The sequence below is a fragment of the Phyllostomus hastatus genome, unplaced genomic scaffold (assembly GCF_019186645.2).
Source record: "Phyllostomus hastatus isolate PE091 unplaced genomic scaffold, TTU_PhHast_1.1 phas_scaffold_55, whole genome shotgun sequence".
NCBI lineage: Eukaryota > Metazoa > Chordata > Mammalia > Chiroptera > Phyllostomidae > Phyllostomus > Phyllostomus hastatus.
In genome coordinates this window covers 5,048,123-5,065,088 of record NW_025334035.1, presented here as the reverse complement: position 1 = coordinate 5,065,088, position 16,966 = coordinate 5,048,123, and the positions used below count along the sequence as shown (strand labels likewise).

The window sequence follows — 16,966 nt, the reverse complement described above, 5'->3', positions numbered from 1 at the left end:
AGTGAAATATGAGAGACATTTCCATTTAAGTCAATAACTTCCTCTTCATGCTTATAAGTATTTTGCCTATGCAAAAAAAGAATATTTCCTCTTCCAGAGAAAATGAAATTTTAATATGTAGAAATCAAACCATTGCTTATTCATCGAGACTAAGAGCATCACACAAAGAACTGTCAGACTCGTGAATAAGTAGCCAAGAGCTTTGCCAAATAAGGGCCTTAACCAGTAAGACATATGAAAAAAACAATTTACAGTAACAACTAAAAATACAAAATGAATAAAATAAATGTGACTGGCTGCAAACCAAAGTGTCACAGGTTCGATTCCCAGCCAGGGTACATGCCTGGGTTGCAGGCCATAACCCCCAGCAACCGCACATTGATGTTTCTCTCTCTCTCTCTATCTCCCTCCCTTCACTCTCTAAAAATAAATAAATAAAATCTTTAGAAACAAACAAAAAATGTGACTAACCTACATAGAGAAAACAAATTTAACTGAAGGATAAATAATTTAAGACATGTTGCTAGACTGAATCAATGTTATAATAATATCAGGTATTATGGAAATAAATGTTACCATGATCAAAAAAGCAACAACATCTTTTAAAATTTAACAAAATAGATAAAGTCTGTCTGAAAGAACCAGTGCTCTACGATAGTATTTATCTATGCATTTATTATATATTTATGTGTTCTTAAAGAAGAATACGTATTGATGTTTCCTTACTAGGTCTTTGAAAGTATGCTAAGGCTATATATAGTTATTAAAATAATCCACTATTGGTAAAAGAATATATAAATTAATGGAATAAAATGTAATTTCTAGAAATAAATATTTAAAAAATATTATATAACAAAATGGCATCCTCAAATGAGTCATGAAAAAAATTGATCATTTAGTAAATGGTATCAGGATAATTGAGAGGCCATAAAAATGAGTTAGAATTTTATTTCCAAAAAAACAAAATTGTGTTTTATAAAATAACTTACAGTAGGATTAAAGGTGTAAGTGTAGAAAACAAGACCATAAAAGTAACAGAAGAAAAATAGGGCACATGAGCCTAGAATGGAGACAGAGTGTCCCTGCAAGGCAAAAATTATAAAAGAAAAAGCCAACAGATAAGAGAGCATAAAGTTTAAAGCTTTTTATATGGCAAATCCCATTCTAAGTGAAGGGTAAATGACTAAGAAAAATATTTTCAATAAAAATTAATAGTATTCAAACCCATGAAGAGTTCTTTTGAGTTGATTAAAACTAAGAAAATAGCCCTGGCCAGTGTGGCTCAGTTGGTTTGAGGTCGTCTGGTGGACCAAAAGATTGAGGGTTCAATTCCCAGTCGGGGCACATACCCAAGTTGCAGGTTTGATCCCTGGTCAGGGCATGTATGAGAAGGCAAGTAGTTGATGTTTCTGTCTCTCTCTTCCTCCCTTCCATTCTCTCTAAGAAAACAATGCAAAAAATGTCTTCTGGTGAGGATAAAAAATAAAATAGGCAATATGCCAATGAAAATATAAATAAAGAACATGATTTAAGTACATAAAAGAGAGTCATAAACAGCTGAGGAACACCCTCAAAACATTTGCCCTCACTAGTAATACAGAAAATGCAAAACTTAACAGTGAGACATCATTTCCCACCCCCCATCAAATTGGCAAAGATACAAAAACAAGTACTAGTATTGGTCAGGAAAAGGGGGCTACATTCTCTAAAACATTAAAAAGAATATCCTTTCACCCAGCAATTCCATTCTTAGAAATTTGGGCAGTTGTGGGTATGCAAAGATTTTCCTACAAAAATGTTCATTGATGCGTTTTCTAATAATCAACCAATTTCAAAAAACCTAAATATTGAATTAGGTTGAGTATATTGCAGCAAATTGTTTGGTGGAATGCTAGTCTATTATTAAAAATGACAAGTACAATTACTGATATCAAAAAATGTTGAGTAACTTGAGTTTTTAAAAAAGCAGGACCCAAAATACAATGCATGTTGTAATCCCATTTTTTTCCTTTTAAATCCATATGCACACCAGGGCCTGTTTAGTACTGGCAGCGTTTAATTCTCCTTGTACACATTCAGCACACACTGAGCAGAAGTAGCAAGTCTTACTCCCCAGCAATTCCTGAAGCCCAGAAAGCTCAGGGCTGAAGCTCTGTCTGTAAAGGGCTGTGCGGGTTCATGCCCTCCTTCTCCAACCAACCGTCTGATCCACCTGCCCCCAACCAGTCAGCTGTGTGTGCCACCGAGGAGCCAAGCAGACCCACGCCTACCGATTACATGGACCTCACCACATGGGAGAGACTTGGGTGGGGGAAATTAAGAAATCAGGAAGTCCCTGAAGAGAAGGTGTCAAACTAGGAAAGGTGCTTGTGCACATGATGAATCGAGAAACTGCCAACCTAACTTTTCAAGGCACCCTAAGTGAGCAAATGATCTTAAGGTTAATCTCTTTCATCCCCATCCTCCCCACTGCCCCCCAAAACAAGTGGATCTAGATCACTTCCGGGTTGATGAGAATTCCTTTAATAAGAATGCAGTCTTCTTTCTGTTTATAATTTAGACAGAAGAGATTTAAATGCAAACACCAGGCAGGGCCTTTGGTCTACACCAGACATTTAAGTTACTCTTCCCTACTTTGAAATGGATAAGGGAGATACGCTAGGCTGGGGGATGGCTGTCACCTGCATGTGGGGGGACTGCTTCCCAGTTTCAAGTGGAACCAGCTGGCTCTCCTCTGCTGCATGCACGCTCTGCCTGGAGATGTTTCTGTGGCAGCTGAGCAGGAACTCTGTTCTGGAAAGCCCTGTGAAGCAGAGGTGTGGAGCAGAGGGGTGGGCTGTGGTGAGGCCCAGACTTGGGGGCGTGGGGTTTTAAGCCCGGGAGACAAAAGCCAGGCAGAGCAGCAACTGGAGTGGGACTCGGAGCAGAGAGGATGCTTGGAACTCTTGTCCCTCACTGCAGAGGGCCTTCCCCTGGACATGGCCCCAGGGACCATGTGAGGCTTCAGGTATATGGGTGATAGAGAAGAAGGCAAATATGAGGGGGGACCCAAAAAACCTGGAATTATCTTCTGGAGGACGGGCCCCTTGCAGTACAGACTTCTCCAGCTAGGTGAGTATTCTAGGAAACCATCTGGACCAGTGCACCAGCTGGTGGTGTTGTGAGAGGCTGTGTTTGGCTTCAGTGAATTTTGTTTTTTAAGACTTTCAATGTGTTTATCCATTTCATGATGGGTAATTTACGAGTGCACCTGCCCACACAGTGCTGAGTGTTCAGGAGTTCTTGACCAAAAATGGCATGACCCCCATGCGCCCCCACCCCCATTCACCTGATCTTGGCCCGAGTGACATTTTTGTTTCCTGGATGAATAAAGTCCTCAAAGGCAATGTCTTGCCCATGTGGAAGAGGTGAAAGAAAAAAATGGCAGAAGCACTAAAAAGCATCAAATTTAAGGAGGTCAAAAACTGTTTTGAATGGTGGAAAAAGTGTCTTGATGAGTGTATTGCATCAAATGGAGAGTACTTTGAAGGTGACTGAAGTTTAAACATGTAAGAATAACTACACAATTTTTTGTACATAAATTCCGGGTTTGGGGGTCTCCTCTTTAACTGTCTGGAGAGGGACGCTCAGGGCAGGCTGCCCACACCACGAAATTCTCCTCTTCCCAGGAAAGCAGAACTGAGACAAGAAACCATTAACCCTCCCTCGTGTCAGAGAGTCGTTTTCAAACAATGAAGGCACCTAACTCTCATCCAAATGCACAGAGAGCCTGTGTTGCAGGTGTGTGCAGCTCACCCCCGAAGGAACCAGAGAGGTAGGGGAGCTGGCGTTGAGAAGGGTCTGAGAAACTGAAATCAGTGTCTCATAGAAGCTAGAATAAGATTGCAAAATTAGATGCAAGTCAGTTGATATCATATAGGGTAATATAACTGTGACCTTTGAGGTTATCTTTTGTGGGGAATAAAAGTCACTCATCCCACATCCACAAATTAACCTCTGACTTCACAGAACATGAGCCCTCATCCACAGCAAATAGTGATTTAAACAAAATTAGCCTCACCTACATGAGCCTGAGGTGGGCTTGTCAGAAAGTGCTGGGGTGTGATTTTGTAGAGGCATGTCGATTATAGTTTTGCCTTATTGCTGAGTGCCCCCACCCCGAATGAGCCCAGCTGAGGCAGGCGCTGAGGGAGCTGGGACCAGGGGCTAGAATGCAGGCTGGGAGGGAGCTCTCACAGGAGAGGCTGAGGCTGCGTCCCTCAGCGGGCACCTGCACTAGGTGTTAGACCATTGTGGTTTCAAACCCTGGGGCTCTGGGGCCATTGGCAAGATGTTTTACTCATGGGAGCCTCAGTTTCCTGATCTGTACAATGGGAGGGTGATAGTACCTCCCTCTCAGAGCAGTTTGTGAGGACAAAGGCTGACCTACATTGATTTCATATTGCTTGGCCAGTAGGGTTTGGGGTGACTTTAGCTTGTGAGAGAAGTCCTGGCAAGGTCACAGGGAGATGACAAGAGCCCTGAAGAGCTGGCCCTTCCACCCAGGGAGCCCTAGGGAGCCTTAGGGAGCCAGTTGCCGTGGAGACGAATTAAACAGTTTACTCCACTTTGATGTGGTTGGGTAGCAGAGGAAGTGGGCAGGTATGAAGCCTCAGGCCTCCCCCTTCTTCCTGACTCCACCCCCAACAGGGTGCCTACTGCCTCCACTGTGGGGGTGGCAGGAAACCTCACGCCAGTGCCGCCAGGTCCTGCCCACCACAGCCCTCTGGGGTGAAGCCCGAGTGCTTGTTGACTATTTACTGCACGCCTGCATGGCTGTGCAGACCACAGTTATTGCCTGCAAATAATTCGTCTGCAAGCCTGAGGGTGACGGTGGGCCTCATGTGTGTGAGTCACTCAGCACACCAGCCTCCACGACTGCATCTCGCCCAGACCACAGCCCTGTGAAGTGAGAAGGAAAAGCAAAGTTATTCCCATTTTGTACATGAGACAACCAAGACTCAGAGAAGTTGAATGTTTCTTACCCAATCTATAATGTTGAGTGTGAGAGAAGGAACGTGGGCCTTGGTGTGACAAAGACCTACGTCACTTAGTAGTTGACGGTCCAGGACAGGTTACGTAAGTTCTTGTCAAAAGGAGGACTATGATTGATGACGATGACAGCAGTGGTGATGGCAATGGCTGCATTACCTGTGTGCTTACAGTACATCAAACACTGCCACGAGTTGGTCCCATCCACCCTCAGAACACCCCCCTGGATAGTTCTAGTATTTCCATCTTTCAGATGGTGCATCTGAAGGCTGGACAACTAAGTAGCTTGCCCAGGGCCACATAGCAAACAAGAGCTCTACCACCTGAACCTGTCTGCTCAAGTCTATAAACCATATTCTTTGACTCAAAAAACCACATTCTCACATTGCATAATGCTGTTTCTACCAAAAGACCCAGGCAGGTGACTGCGTGACGTAAAGACCCGGGGCCACCCTGGCTCCCAGGCACTTCCTCCCCTCAGGCAATCCTCCCCCTTTCCTTGCACTCGGTGCCTCCCTGCCTCGGCCTCCTGTCAACCAGGAGCGGACCTGGATGCATCAGTTTTGCCTGTCGGCTGGTAGCAGGCCAATTGTGAAGTCTTCAGTTTCTCTTGGGACATTCCTGATCATAAACATTTGCATCTTCTACTTTTTGTCTCTGATCAGGGAATGAAAGGTTTGAACCCCATAAAGGAAAGTCAAGCACACACGGGTGTTTCCAGCTGTTGGAAACCCGAGGCGTGGCCTTGCACTTTCCGCAGGGATGGCCTCCCTGTGCCTAGCTCACACCCTGTCCAGGGTGCTGCCCCGACAGGGAGACGGACCCCGTAAGGACTTCCAAGCCCTGACAGGGAGGCTGCCTGCTTCTGTCACCCTTGTCAGTGAGGAGGGCGGAATGTTCCATCTCCTCACCGAGGCCGACGCAGAACTGAATACACACTGCGAAGGGTTTGTTTTCCAGCGGCAGAGCTGAGCCAAGTTGCAGGGACACGTGGAAAACCTCGAGCTCATTTCCTCTCTGCACATCTGAAGTCAGAGGGACGGAAAGGTGGCTGAGGGCAGAGAGGAAGGCAGGGGGCATTCGGGTGCGGAGGCTCAATCTTCAAGGGACAACACCAGGCAGGACCTTGGTCCCCTGAAAAGCTGTGGGAGCCAGACTGGGATGGTGAGGGGAAGGCGAGAGCCATGGAAGGTGCTGAGGCTGACTGACTAGTCTGAGGGGTGCCTGGACACGCCCTGCAGGACACCAGCACTGCGGAGGGGGTTGGTGACAGGAGCGGCTGGACAGCAGAGACCCCCGCCTCGGTCCCCCTCTCAGGGTGCTCCGCCCACAGTCTCCACAGGGTGAAGCTCCGTGAGTGGCTTTAGCCACCATGGGGCCTGGACTCCTGTCATGGATCCAAGGCCTTGTGGGCCTCAGGCCTAATCTGCCCCTTGTCCTGAACCTCACCAGGAGCCCCCAGCCTAACTGCCCGGTGCCAGGATCTCTGTGAGGTGCAGGGCTGTGGTAGCTGAAGAAACAGGCAAACCTGTGAACTCTGCTCTTTTCTTTTTGGCCACAGGAATCTCCTACCAGCGGCTGGTGAGGGCTGAGCAGGGTCTGCCCATTCGGAGTCAGCGCAGCTCCACTGTGTGAGTGCTCGTGGGGAGGGAGCCACAGCGTGGGGGGTGGGGCAGGGATGGGACCCACCCGCCATGGTTTCACCATTTCTGCACCATCCAGCCTGTGCTTCTGGCACCCCCTCTATCACTGCACCCCCTCCCACCCAAGCCATAAACACACGGGCTTAGACCCGGAACCCCCTGCAATTGCCAGGGATGTTTAGAAGAGTCACTTTTCTGGGCTGAGGTCTTTCATCAGATTCCTAAGTAAGTCTGAGATTAAAAAAAAATGTTAAGAACTACATGAATTGATTGTGGCAGGAGCTGGGCACACAGAACCTCACTTGACCCCACTTTTCCGATGAGGAAAATGGAGGTCAGAGAGCCCAAGTAACTTCCCCAAGGCCACACAGCTAGTAAGCGTTTGAGCCAGGATTTGCACCTCGATCTTACTCAAAATCCCATACTCTTTACACAGTGTCTTTCTGCATGTCATTAAAACAGCATTTCCCAGACTTTTTTGACCAGAATCTACAATAAAAATTTCATGTTCTATGACAGGCTGACACGTGCGTGCACACACACACACACACACACACACCCCAGCTGGACAGGCTTCATGAAGCGAAGCTTCCCCTGACCTCAGAGGACGGGCTCTGTCCTATTCTGTTCTGTTTTATTTAAAAGGCAATTCTGGTTGTGACTCCCCACATTGATTCCGTGACCCGCTGGCAGGGCCTGGGCTGCAGTTTGGCAAATACCAGAAAAAGCCTGCATTCTGAGGACCCTCCAGCAGGTCTCTGGTGTCTCACCTGGACACCCGGGAGCCCAGAGCCTCCAGCCTCCTTCAGTGGAAATGAAAGTCACCCTAGTCCCTCCCCATCCTCAGCCCCAGGGAGCCACCGTGCACTCACACTGCTGAGAAAACATGTGTTGTGTCCCTTCTAGGTAAAAACAAACAAAAAAAGCCAGTGTTAGGTTTTGAGAGAGGCAGAAGGGCATAAAACTGTTCAGTGAAATTTAGTTCAGTAAGTAAAATGAGACACCGGGGCAGGGGCGGAGGCAGGCGGCTGGTGAACATGCGCCACGTCTTTGCGGACTTGCTGAGCTGTGGGCACCACTGTTGGCATCACTGCTTCATCCAGTCCTCCTGTGAACCTTATGGAAAAGGTATTTTTAAGGTCAGGAAGCTGAGGTGCAGAGGGGTTAGTGGAAGGTCTTTGTGCTGAGATGGTCTGCCTTCTGTTTCCTGTAAGCTGGGGATGATGGTAACTTGTCTGGCAGAGAGAGCGAGCAGGTGGTGCGGGCGCAGGCCTGGCCGCTCTGCTCCTGCACACAGAGGGGCTTAGCGTGTCTGTGCAAGAAGCCACCACACCCTCAGGAAAGGGGGCGCTCAGGGGGGGCTTACATGAGCCTGCCCCCTTTTTCTTACAAAGAGAAATGAAAATTAGCTTCTCCCGAAAGGGCAGTGACTGACAGAGCCTGGTCCTGAGCCCGGGGCCGGTGCAGGAACAGATGCCCAGAGACCAGAGGGCATGCCACCTGCCTGGTGCCTCTTTGCACCGAGTTTACACACAACGAAGGTTTGAGCGAAAACAATAGTGAATGTGAGCCGTTCACACTAAAGCTTTTACAGGCATAATAACACCATGACGGCTCGAATATACTTCGAGAAAACACAGTGGTGAGGGTTGGTGTGGGCGAAGTGAGAACAGTCCTGTGTTGTTAACCGTTAACTGGGCGATCGGCACCCTCAGGGTTCACGATTCTCTTAACCTTTGTATGTGTTTGAGATTTTCATAATGAACACAGTTTCCCACAGGCACCAGGGAGGAGCCCGTGCAGTGGGAGGAGAGGCAGCATTGGCTGGACACACCCCAGCCCCGAGCTAGCCTGCATGAAGGCTTGGGCAAGGCAGAAATGGGTCCCCTGGGAGTGGAGGACTCAGATGCAGCCCCGCCGTGGCTCCCTTCTGCTTGGCAGAGGCCACCCCTCATCACACCCCTTGGCCGGAGGCGCAGGGCGTGGACTGAAATTTCAGGCCACACTGCTGCACGGCACGTGTCTGCCCCCTGCCCACTCCCCAAAGTGATCGCCTGGCTTCAAGTCACCTCACCTAAAAGACAGTCCTCTCTTGAGTAATCTTGTATCCATTCAGATATCCTGTAGAAAAATATGTTTATATAAAAATGTAGCTAAATTTATTTTTTAAAATTAAGTTCAGATTTTAAAAGGTCTTTGAAAATGCTGGGTGAAAAGTACTCAAGTGGACCCTAAACTTTCCTGTGGGAACTGGGCCCCTAGAGCCCCACCCCCTCTCCGGGCCTTGGGCCCTGTCTGGGCTGCAGGAGGCCTGGCCTCAGGGCGGCACGTCCTGTGAGGTAGATGGCTGCCCCTCCTGCACCCACAGCCTCTCCTCTGTGCTCCCAGCACTGTGCTGTTGCTGAACCCCGTGGAGGTGCAGGCAGAGTTCCTCGCCGTGGCCAACAAGCTGAGTGCGCCCAGCCATTCGCCTCACAGCGCCTACATCACCCTGCTCCTGCACGCCTTCCAGGCCGCCTTTGGGGTCCACTGTGACCTGCCCGGTCTGCACTGCAAGCTGCAGGTATGTGTCTGGGGCCTGGGGCTGAGCACAGCCCCCTTGTAACAGAACACGTCTCCGAGAGGCAGAGTCCTCTCTCTGCTCCATCTCAGCACTGCGGTCTCCAGGGTGCTGGCCTCCCTTGCTCCCAGGGGCAGGGTGGGCAGGGGCTGGAGAGCTGGCTTTGTTGACAGGGTTTGGCTTTGTGCTGCGTCCTGACCCGGGGTGGGGGGTGCACAGAGCTTCGGAGGAGCAAGGTTTAGATGACAGCTGGTGGACCTGGGTTCTAGTCCAAGTGCTGTGACAGGTCAGTTGTGTGGCCCTGGACAGTCCCGTCCCCTCTCTGGGCTTCTGGGGTGAGCTCTGAAGTCCCTCCCAAGTCTGCATTGCTCTGGCTCTGGGCTCTCTCTCGTGACCACTTCCTGAGATAGGGGTTGGAGGCAGGCCTGGCTCCCTGGTCTCTGGATGCAGATGGGTGACGAGGCTGGAGAGGGTACTGGCCACTGCTGCCCTCGCTGGGACCCTGGACAGTGGAGAAGTCAGGCAACCAGGCCGTGGTATGGGAGCAAGCCTTTCTCCTCCTGGGATTTCAGTCCAAGACCCTGGCCGAGCTCGAGGACATCTTCACAGAGACTGCAGAGACACAGGAGCTGGCATCTGGCATTGGGGATACAGCCGAGGCCCGGCAGTGGCTCGGGACCAAGCTGCGGGCAGTGGCAGAGAAAGCCGGCTTCCCTGATGTCTTAGGTGAGGCTCTTGGAATAGTGGGGCCCACTTTCCTGTCATCTGCTCTGGCTGCCACAGTGGGCGGGCCAGGTCAGCCTGGCGGCTCTGCTCCACACAGTCACTCAGGGACGCATGTTGCTCCACCCACCCCTGGTGTGTTGTTCCTGCCTGCAGGGTTAGGGCTGGGTTGCCATCATGTGGTGGCTTGTAGGGAGAGAAAAGGGATGTGCTGATCCAGGGCAAGGGGCTTTCCTTTTACATTGAAGATAATAGGGAAGTTGCACGTGTCAGGGCTACAGGTATCCCCTTGGCCCACTTCAGGCACGTGGCCACACCTCTCACTCCAAGGCACTTGGGAAACTTCCTCTCTGCAACTCTGCTACCAGGGAAGAGAGGGCACAATACTCCTCACAACACCTGGAGAGATAATGCCATTGTTCTCCTGTTTGAACCCTGTAAAATGAGGGTTCACATACTTACACAGCTTATAAAAGGGCACGGCATCCACATGGGGTCCTCTGGCCACGAGCCAGGCTCCCCAGCTTCCTGCTCAGCCTCGGCCCACCCAGCCTGGTGGCCTAGGCCGGTCGTCTCCCAACCCTGGTCTCTTCTCTCAGATGAGGGGACTGGGCTGGCCAATCTCAAGGCCCCCTCCCAGGCCTCACCCTCTGCCCACCCCGTTCTTACAGACACTGCGAAACCCAGCAAGCTCTGCACCATTCCCATTCCTGTTGCCAGGTGCTACACCTACAACTGGAACCAGGACAGCTTTGGTAAGCAGCTGGCCAGGGCCCCTGAAATGCCCACCCCCAAACTACCGGGGCCCTCTTCCCGGTCCCGGTGCCTGTCCCGCCGTGCAGCAGCCTTACGCCTCACCAGCCCTCCCGCCTGAGCCGGCACTCAGTGGAGCAGAGGAGGTGCTCTGGGTTCCACCACCTTCTCCCCAGGTCCACCCTGTCTGAACCTGTCACCCCTCCCAGAGGTGAGCAAGAGAGGTTCTGAGGGTCCAGATGCCCAGATGGCACCTCCTCTTGCTTCCGTGCAGACATCCTGCAGGAAATCCTACTCAAGGAGCAGGAGCTGCTCCAGCCAGGGATCCTGGGGGACGACGAGGAGGAGGAGGAGGAGGAGGAGGAAGAGGAGGAAGAGGACTTGGAAACGGATGGGCAGTGTGCCAAGAGGGACTCACTGCTTTCCACCAGCTCGGAGACCTCCCGTGACTCCACCCTGTCCCTTGCCTCGTACCAGGCCTCGGGGGCCACTCTGCCCCGCCAGCTGCTGACCTCCTTTGTCTCGGGCCTCTCGGATGGCATGGACAGTGGCTACGTGGAGGACAGCGAAGAGAGCTCCCCAGAGTGGTACAAGAGGCCCGGCGGTCGGGAACGCCGGGGCTACCGCAGGCCCGGGCAGAAGTTCAACAGGATCTACAAACTCTTCAAGAGCACCAGCCAGCTGATGTTACGAAGGGACTCTCGGGGCATGGAGGGCAGCTCAGACTCTGCGCTGCCCCTGCGGCGGGCTGGGAGCCTCTGCAGCCCCCTGGGCAGCCCGGGGCCACCCCCGACCCGGGCTCAGCGCTCCCGCTCCCTGCCCCAGCCCAAGCTCAGCACCCAGCTGCCCAGCTGGCTCCTGGCCCCCGCCTCGCGGCATCAGCGCCGCCGTCCCTTCCTGAGTGGGGATGAGGACCCCAAGGCTTCCACACTACGTGTTGTGGTCTTCGGCTCCGATCGGATTTCGGGGAAGGTAGCTCGAGCATATAGCAACCTGCGGTAAGAACTGGAATAGGGCTGCATCACTCTGCCTTGGGACAGGGTGGCGGTGGCGGTGGTGTCGGAGGCTCGAGGCTTGCTTGGCCAGCAGAGACCAAGGAGCTCCTTCTCAGCATCTTCTTGTTTCCAGGCGGCTGGAGAACAATCGCCCACTCCTCACACGGTTCTTCAAGCTTCAGTTCTTCTACGTGCCCGTGAAGCGAAGCCAGGGGGTCAGCTCCAGTGCCTGCCCAGCTGCTCTGAGCCAGACACCCCCACTCCCTCCAGACTCCCCGAGGCACCCCATCCCGACAGTATGTCCCCAGTCCGAGATCAAACGGGGTGGGAAAGTAGAGTAGACAGGAACAGGTTCCAGTGACCTGAAAGGGCTGGTTGGGAGTCACCAAAAGCAATTTCTTGAATTCGTGGGGCACCTCCTCCTGCCTGGCCCTGGTTCCCAGGAGTGGTCCCTCCCCTGCACTTGGGGATGGTCTTTGGCTGTATGACACAGACGGAAAGGTGTCAGATTGGTCCAAGGGCAGGAAGAAGCTCAGATTGGGGCTGCAGGGCTGCCCAGGGCCCTGGGGCCGCAATGGCAGGCCTCCTGGCTACCTGGGAACCTGAGGATGACTCTCGCCCCCTGTTTCAGGAGCTGGGCATCGCCCACTGGGAGGAGAGCACCAACGATATCTCTCACTACCTCGGCATGCTTGACCCCTGGTATGAGCGCAATGTGCTGGGCCTCATGCACCTGCCCCCTGAAGTGCTGTGCCAGGTGAGTGGCCCCTGGGGTGGGCAGAGAAGGCCCACTGGCTGTAGTCCATCAGCCTTGCTTAGAAGGCTCTGGTTTGGGACATCCAGCTTGAGGGCTCCATGGAGGGCCAGGGTGCACTTGGAGATGAGCAGGGAGAATAGGTGAGAAGCAGAACTGAACCAGAACCCAGGGCATGGGGGTGCGGAGGGAGCCAAGGGCTGGAGTCACCACCGTGACAGGGAGGGTCCTCAGAAGGATCCAGGGGACCTTAGGCTTTAGCCCCCGTCCTCAGGTCAGCTTTGTCCGGCTCTATGCTGGGCCTTCCTAGAGGCCCACGTGCTGGGTTAGGGGGAGGGACGGAGACTGGGCTGTGGGTCCTCCCTGACCTTTTTGTCTCTCGCTTTCCTCTCCCTGCCCCCCACCCTGGCTCACTGCCTCTGTGTTCTTCTCTGCGTGTGTGTGTGTGTGTGTGTGTGTGTGTGTGTTCCTCTGTGTCTTTCCTTCTCATGTTCCCGTTCTCTCCCCCCCACCCCCGTGTCCCCTGTCCCTCTGCCTTGGGCTCCCCCCACACAGCAGTCCCTGAAAGCTGACTCCCGGCCCCTGGAGGGCTCCCCCACCCAGCTGCCCATCCTAGCCGACATGCTGCTGTATTATTGCCGCTTTGCTGCACGGCCGGTGCTGCTGCAGGTCTACCAGACGGAGGTAAGCTGCCCGGCCGCCCCAGGCCTCCTTTTCCCTTGGGCTCCCCAGCAGGCCTCCTGGCCCCACCTGTGCCTGTGGGCCTGTAGGTCCTGTCCCCACCCCGTGGCAGCCCCAGCCTGTGCTGTAGAAGCCGGGGTGGGGGTCCCCACAGGAGGTCTGCACTGATGCTCTGGTCTTGCCCTCTCCAGCTGACCTTCATCACTGGGGAGAAGACAACAGAGATCTTCATTCATTCCCTGGAGCTGGGTCACTCTGCTGCCACACGAGCCATCAAGGCTTCGGGTGAGCGCTGCCAAAATCCCGGTGGAGACAGGTGGGGGGCTAGAAAGGTGGGGCTCCCAGTGGTAGCCCCTGGGGAGAGGGGTGGCTTCATAAAGGGCTGGAGTCCTGGGGAAGTATGACCCTGGAAAGGCAGGGTCACAGGTGGGAGTGGGGCTGGGGGAGGGGAGGTGGAGCCCCGGGCCTGTAAGTGGCACCCAGTAAAGGGCCTGTCTGCATGGCACAGGTCCTGGCAGCAAGAGGCTGGGCATTGATGGGGACCGGGAGGCCGTCCCTTTAACACTACAGATTATTTACAGCAAGGTAAGGCCGATGCTGGGCCCCATGCCCCTCTGGGACCCTCCCACCCCCTCCAGCTGACCCTGACCCCTGGGTCTCCTGAACCTCCTCACCCAAGAGCCAGACTCTGAGGTCCCTGGGCCCCGGTGTTTAAGCTGCTTGAGGCTGTCGAATCAGGCAACCAGGGCCTGACTGCAGGGCTAGGGCTGAGAGCGGAGCAGGTGGGGCCGCCGAGGCACAGCGAGGCATAGCGAGGCACAGGCCTGGGCTGGGGGGCCTGGCTGCAGGCCTGGGAGGTGGGATTGGTGCGAAGGGAGTAAAGAGATTTTGGAGAAGGGGGTGCCCAAGAGCTTGCCAGAAGATATGTGTCTCTGAGTGGGTCACATCATCGGGTACAGCCCCCGAGAGGCTGGACTCACCCGTGGGGAGCCCTCCTGCCTTTTTGTTTTCTTCCCCCCTCCAACCATCCAAATGATATTCACTTAGCATCTCCTCCTGCCAGGCTCCATGCTGGGTGGGGGAAGCGCAGTAAGCAGGAAGGGCTGGGCCCTCCCTTGAGCTTTTTAGAGGAGAGAGGCAGACAAGAAACCAGGAGACAGGCACATGGCCATGATACTGTCAGGGTGGTGAGTGATGACGAGGCCACAGAAGGGCTGATGGGGTGGTGGTGATGGAAACGCTTTCCATTTGGCGGCCACGGGGATGGGCAGGAGGGACGCACCCTGAGAGTCTGTGCCGGGTGTTCTTTAAACACCTGCTGTGTTCTAGGCTCAGGCATGTTCTTCAGGGTAAACAGAATGCTTACAACCTAGAGGGGACAGTGGGCATTGGTTAGACGAACCCACAGATGTATGAATACAGCTCTGGCCACCGGGTGGAGGTGAGGTACGTGGTACTGTGAGTACCGCCAAGGGGATTATTCAACCCAGTCAGGAAAGTTAGACAAGGCTTCCTGGGGAAGGGGCTTTGGGCTGATGTTGGAAAGAAAACTGGAGTCAGTTAAGCTAAAAGAGAGGGGCGTGTTCTCCAGATAGAGGGAAGAGCATGTTCAAAGGCTCCAAGTGAAGGAGAACAGGAACACTAAAGGTGATGAAGTGAGCCCTGACTGGTGTGACTCAGTTGGTTGAGTGTCATCCCACAAAACAAAAGGTTGCTGGTTCGATTCCCAGTCAGGGCACATGCCTGCGTTGTAGGTTTGGTCCCTGCTGTGGACACATGTTGGTGGCAGCTGATCGATGTTTGTCTCTCACCTTGATCTTTCTCTCCCTCTCTTTCTCCCTCCTTTCCCCCTTCCCTCAATCTAAAAATAAATAAATACAATCTTAAAAAAAAAAAAGGTGAGGCTAAAGGGATAGGTGGGGCCAGAATGCCAAGGGCCTTGATTCTAATGAGAGTTTGGTCCTATCCTAAGAGCAGTGGGCACCTTTTGAGGGGCTCCAGTGTGCAGCGGTGCTGGCACTGTGTGTGACAGGGTCAGACGTGAGGTTCAGACGCGCCCTCTGGCAGCTCTTGGGGAGCAGACTGGAGGGGCCGGGGGGCCTGGCAAGGCCAATAGGAGGCTCTGGCGTTTTCCAGGAGAGCGAGGTGGGCAGCCAGCACAGGGTGGGTGGCGGCGATGGAGGAGATGGGAGCTGTGTGTGGATTGTGGGAGCGGCAGGGCTTAGGAATGGGCTGGATTTCAGTCTTCTGTGACTAACCGCCCCATTTTCTCAGAAGCGGCCGGCATCTGGTAGGGGCAGATCAGGCAGGTGGGCCACGGTGAGTTTGAAGTGCCCTGGAGAGATAGAAGGAAGAAGTCAGCACAGGCAGTCAGACAGATGGGCCTGAACTCAGACGTGGAACACGGAGATGGGTGTGTAGGCAGCTGGGGTTCCCTGCTGGAGAAGTAGGAGTGCAGGAGCAGAGGACCCAGGAAAGGGTCCTGAGACCGGTGTCATGTGACCCAGGCAGAGGAGGGTATCGTGCTAAGCAGAGGCCCCAGCCAAAAATGTGTGGAGAACCAGGAGTGTGCCCCCACAGAAGCCCAGGAAAGGAAAGGGGGGAACAGAACCAAATTCTCCTGTAAGGTCAAGTACACTCAACTTGACACTGACCAAGGACTGAGAAATGCTCTTAGGTTTGGCAACATGGGGGTCCCCAAAGAAAGAGGGCCTCTAGGCTGGCTCTGCCAGGGACTCCGGGACTGTGGGGTCCTCTCCTCCTTGCTCTGGGCTCGGCACATCGTTAAGACCCCCTTGAGGTGCCCTCAGCTCTCGTGTCCTATGACCTCAGAGTCACTGAGGTCTGTACAGGGGTCAGGGGCTCTTCGTGAAGAAGCTGGCAGGCCTGGGTGAATGAGAGAGAGGAGCTTCCTGGCTGTACTGGTGGCAGGTAGCTCCCTGTCGCTGGTGATCTGGAACCCCCTCTTTGAAGGGAAGGTGGCAAGCAGCGGGGCTTCCAAGCTGAGAGAGGATCTGGCTTTGCTGCCTCTCCAGGGGGGCGTCAGTGGACGAAGTCGCTGGAATAACATGGAGAAGGTCTGCACCTCCATCAACCTCAACAAGGCCTGCCGGAAGCTGGAGGAGCTAGGTGAATTGGGTGGGCAGGGAGGGCGCAGGGGAAGCGGCAGAGAGGGCATCTGAGCCTGGCCTGAGCCGCCCTGCCCCTCAGATGCCGGCACGGAGGCCCTGATGCTAAACCTGACAGAAGTGGTGAAAAGACAAAATCCCAAGTCCAAGAAGGGCTTCAACCAGGTAAGGGCTTCAGTGTCCGTGAAGCCACACCCTCAGGAGACTCACTGGACCTGTGTGTGCACACGCACGTGCGCATGCCTGGGTGTGTATGTGGGAGAGGAGGGGTGTCTGCAAGGTATGGGGGGCTGGGGAAGAAGGAGAAGCAGGGAGAGGGTGTGGTTTAGGGGTGTGCACACATGTGGAGTGCTGTGGGGGGTTAGGAGGAAGGGGTGCCTTTGGGAGAAAATGTGTGTGTGGTCAAGTTCTGCCCTGAGTCTGAGGCAGAGCGGTGGAGACAGGGGCCCCAGGGCTGCCCCAGGGAGGGCAGGGAGCAGTGTAGTTTCTCCTCAGGGGCACTTGCTTCTTCCAGACTCAGGGGAGGGCAGAGGATGGAGAGGACCCAGGGCCTGATGGCATCCTCAGAACCAGTCCCTCCACACCCCCGGCCTGAGCTGGCCCTTAGCAGTGGAGAGCTGCCCGACAAACCCCCCTCCTCCGCCACAGCAGCTTGGGCAGTTCCAAGGGAAGGAGCTGCCAGGGGCCAGGATGTCTGT

At 53.7% G+C, this 16,966-nt stretch overlaps 1 protein-coding gene across 5 annotated transcripts in view; it reads left to right on the top strand.

Moving 5' to 3' along the window:
• PIK3R5 (phosphoinositide-3-kinase regulatory subunit 5) overlaps nt 1-16,966 on the top strand; it is a 67,063-nt gene that overhangs the window by 48,024 nt on the left and 2,073 nt on the right. For 2 of the 5 annotated variants that reach the window (XM_045824597.1, XM_045824598.1), the window contains exons 6-17: nt 6,593-6,662; nt 9,063-9,237; nt 9,807-9,960; nt 10,629-10,712; nt 10,985-11,708; nt 11,839-12,001; nt 12,337-12,462; nt 13,015-13,143; nt 13,332-13,425; nt 13,649-13,725; nt 16,119-16,269; nt 16,351-16,433. In XM_045824597.1, coding sequence (XP_045680553.1) covers nt 6,593-6,662; nt 9,063-9,237; nt 9,807-9,960; nt 10,629-10,712; nt 10,985-11,708; nt 11,839-12,001; nt 12,337-12,462; nt 13,015-13,143; nt 13,332-13,425; nt 13,649-13,725; nt 16,119-16,269; nt 16,351-16,433 — 2,030 coding nt within the window. The remainder of the gene's footprint in view (nt 1-6,592; nt 6,663-9,062; nt 9,238-9,806; nt 9,961-10,628; nt 10,713-10,984; nt 11,709-11,838; nt 12,002-12,336; nt 12,463-13,014; nt 13,144-13,331; nt 13,426-13,648; nt 13,726-16,118; nt 16,270-16,350; nt 16,434-16,966) is intronic. The other 3 variants (XM_045824601.1, XM_045824599.1, XM_045824600.1) reach the window with 3 other exon arrangements.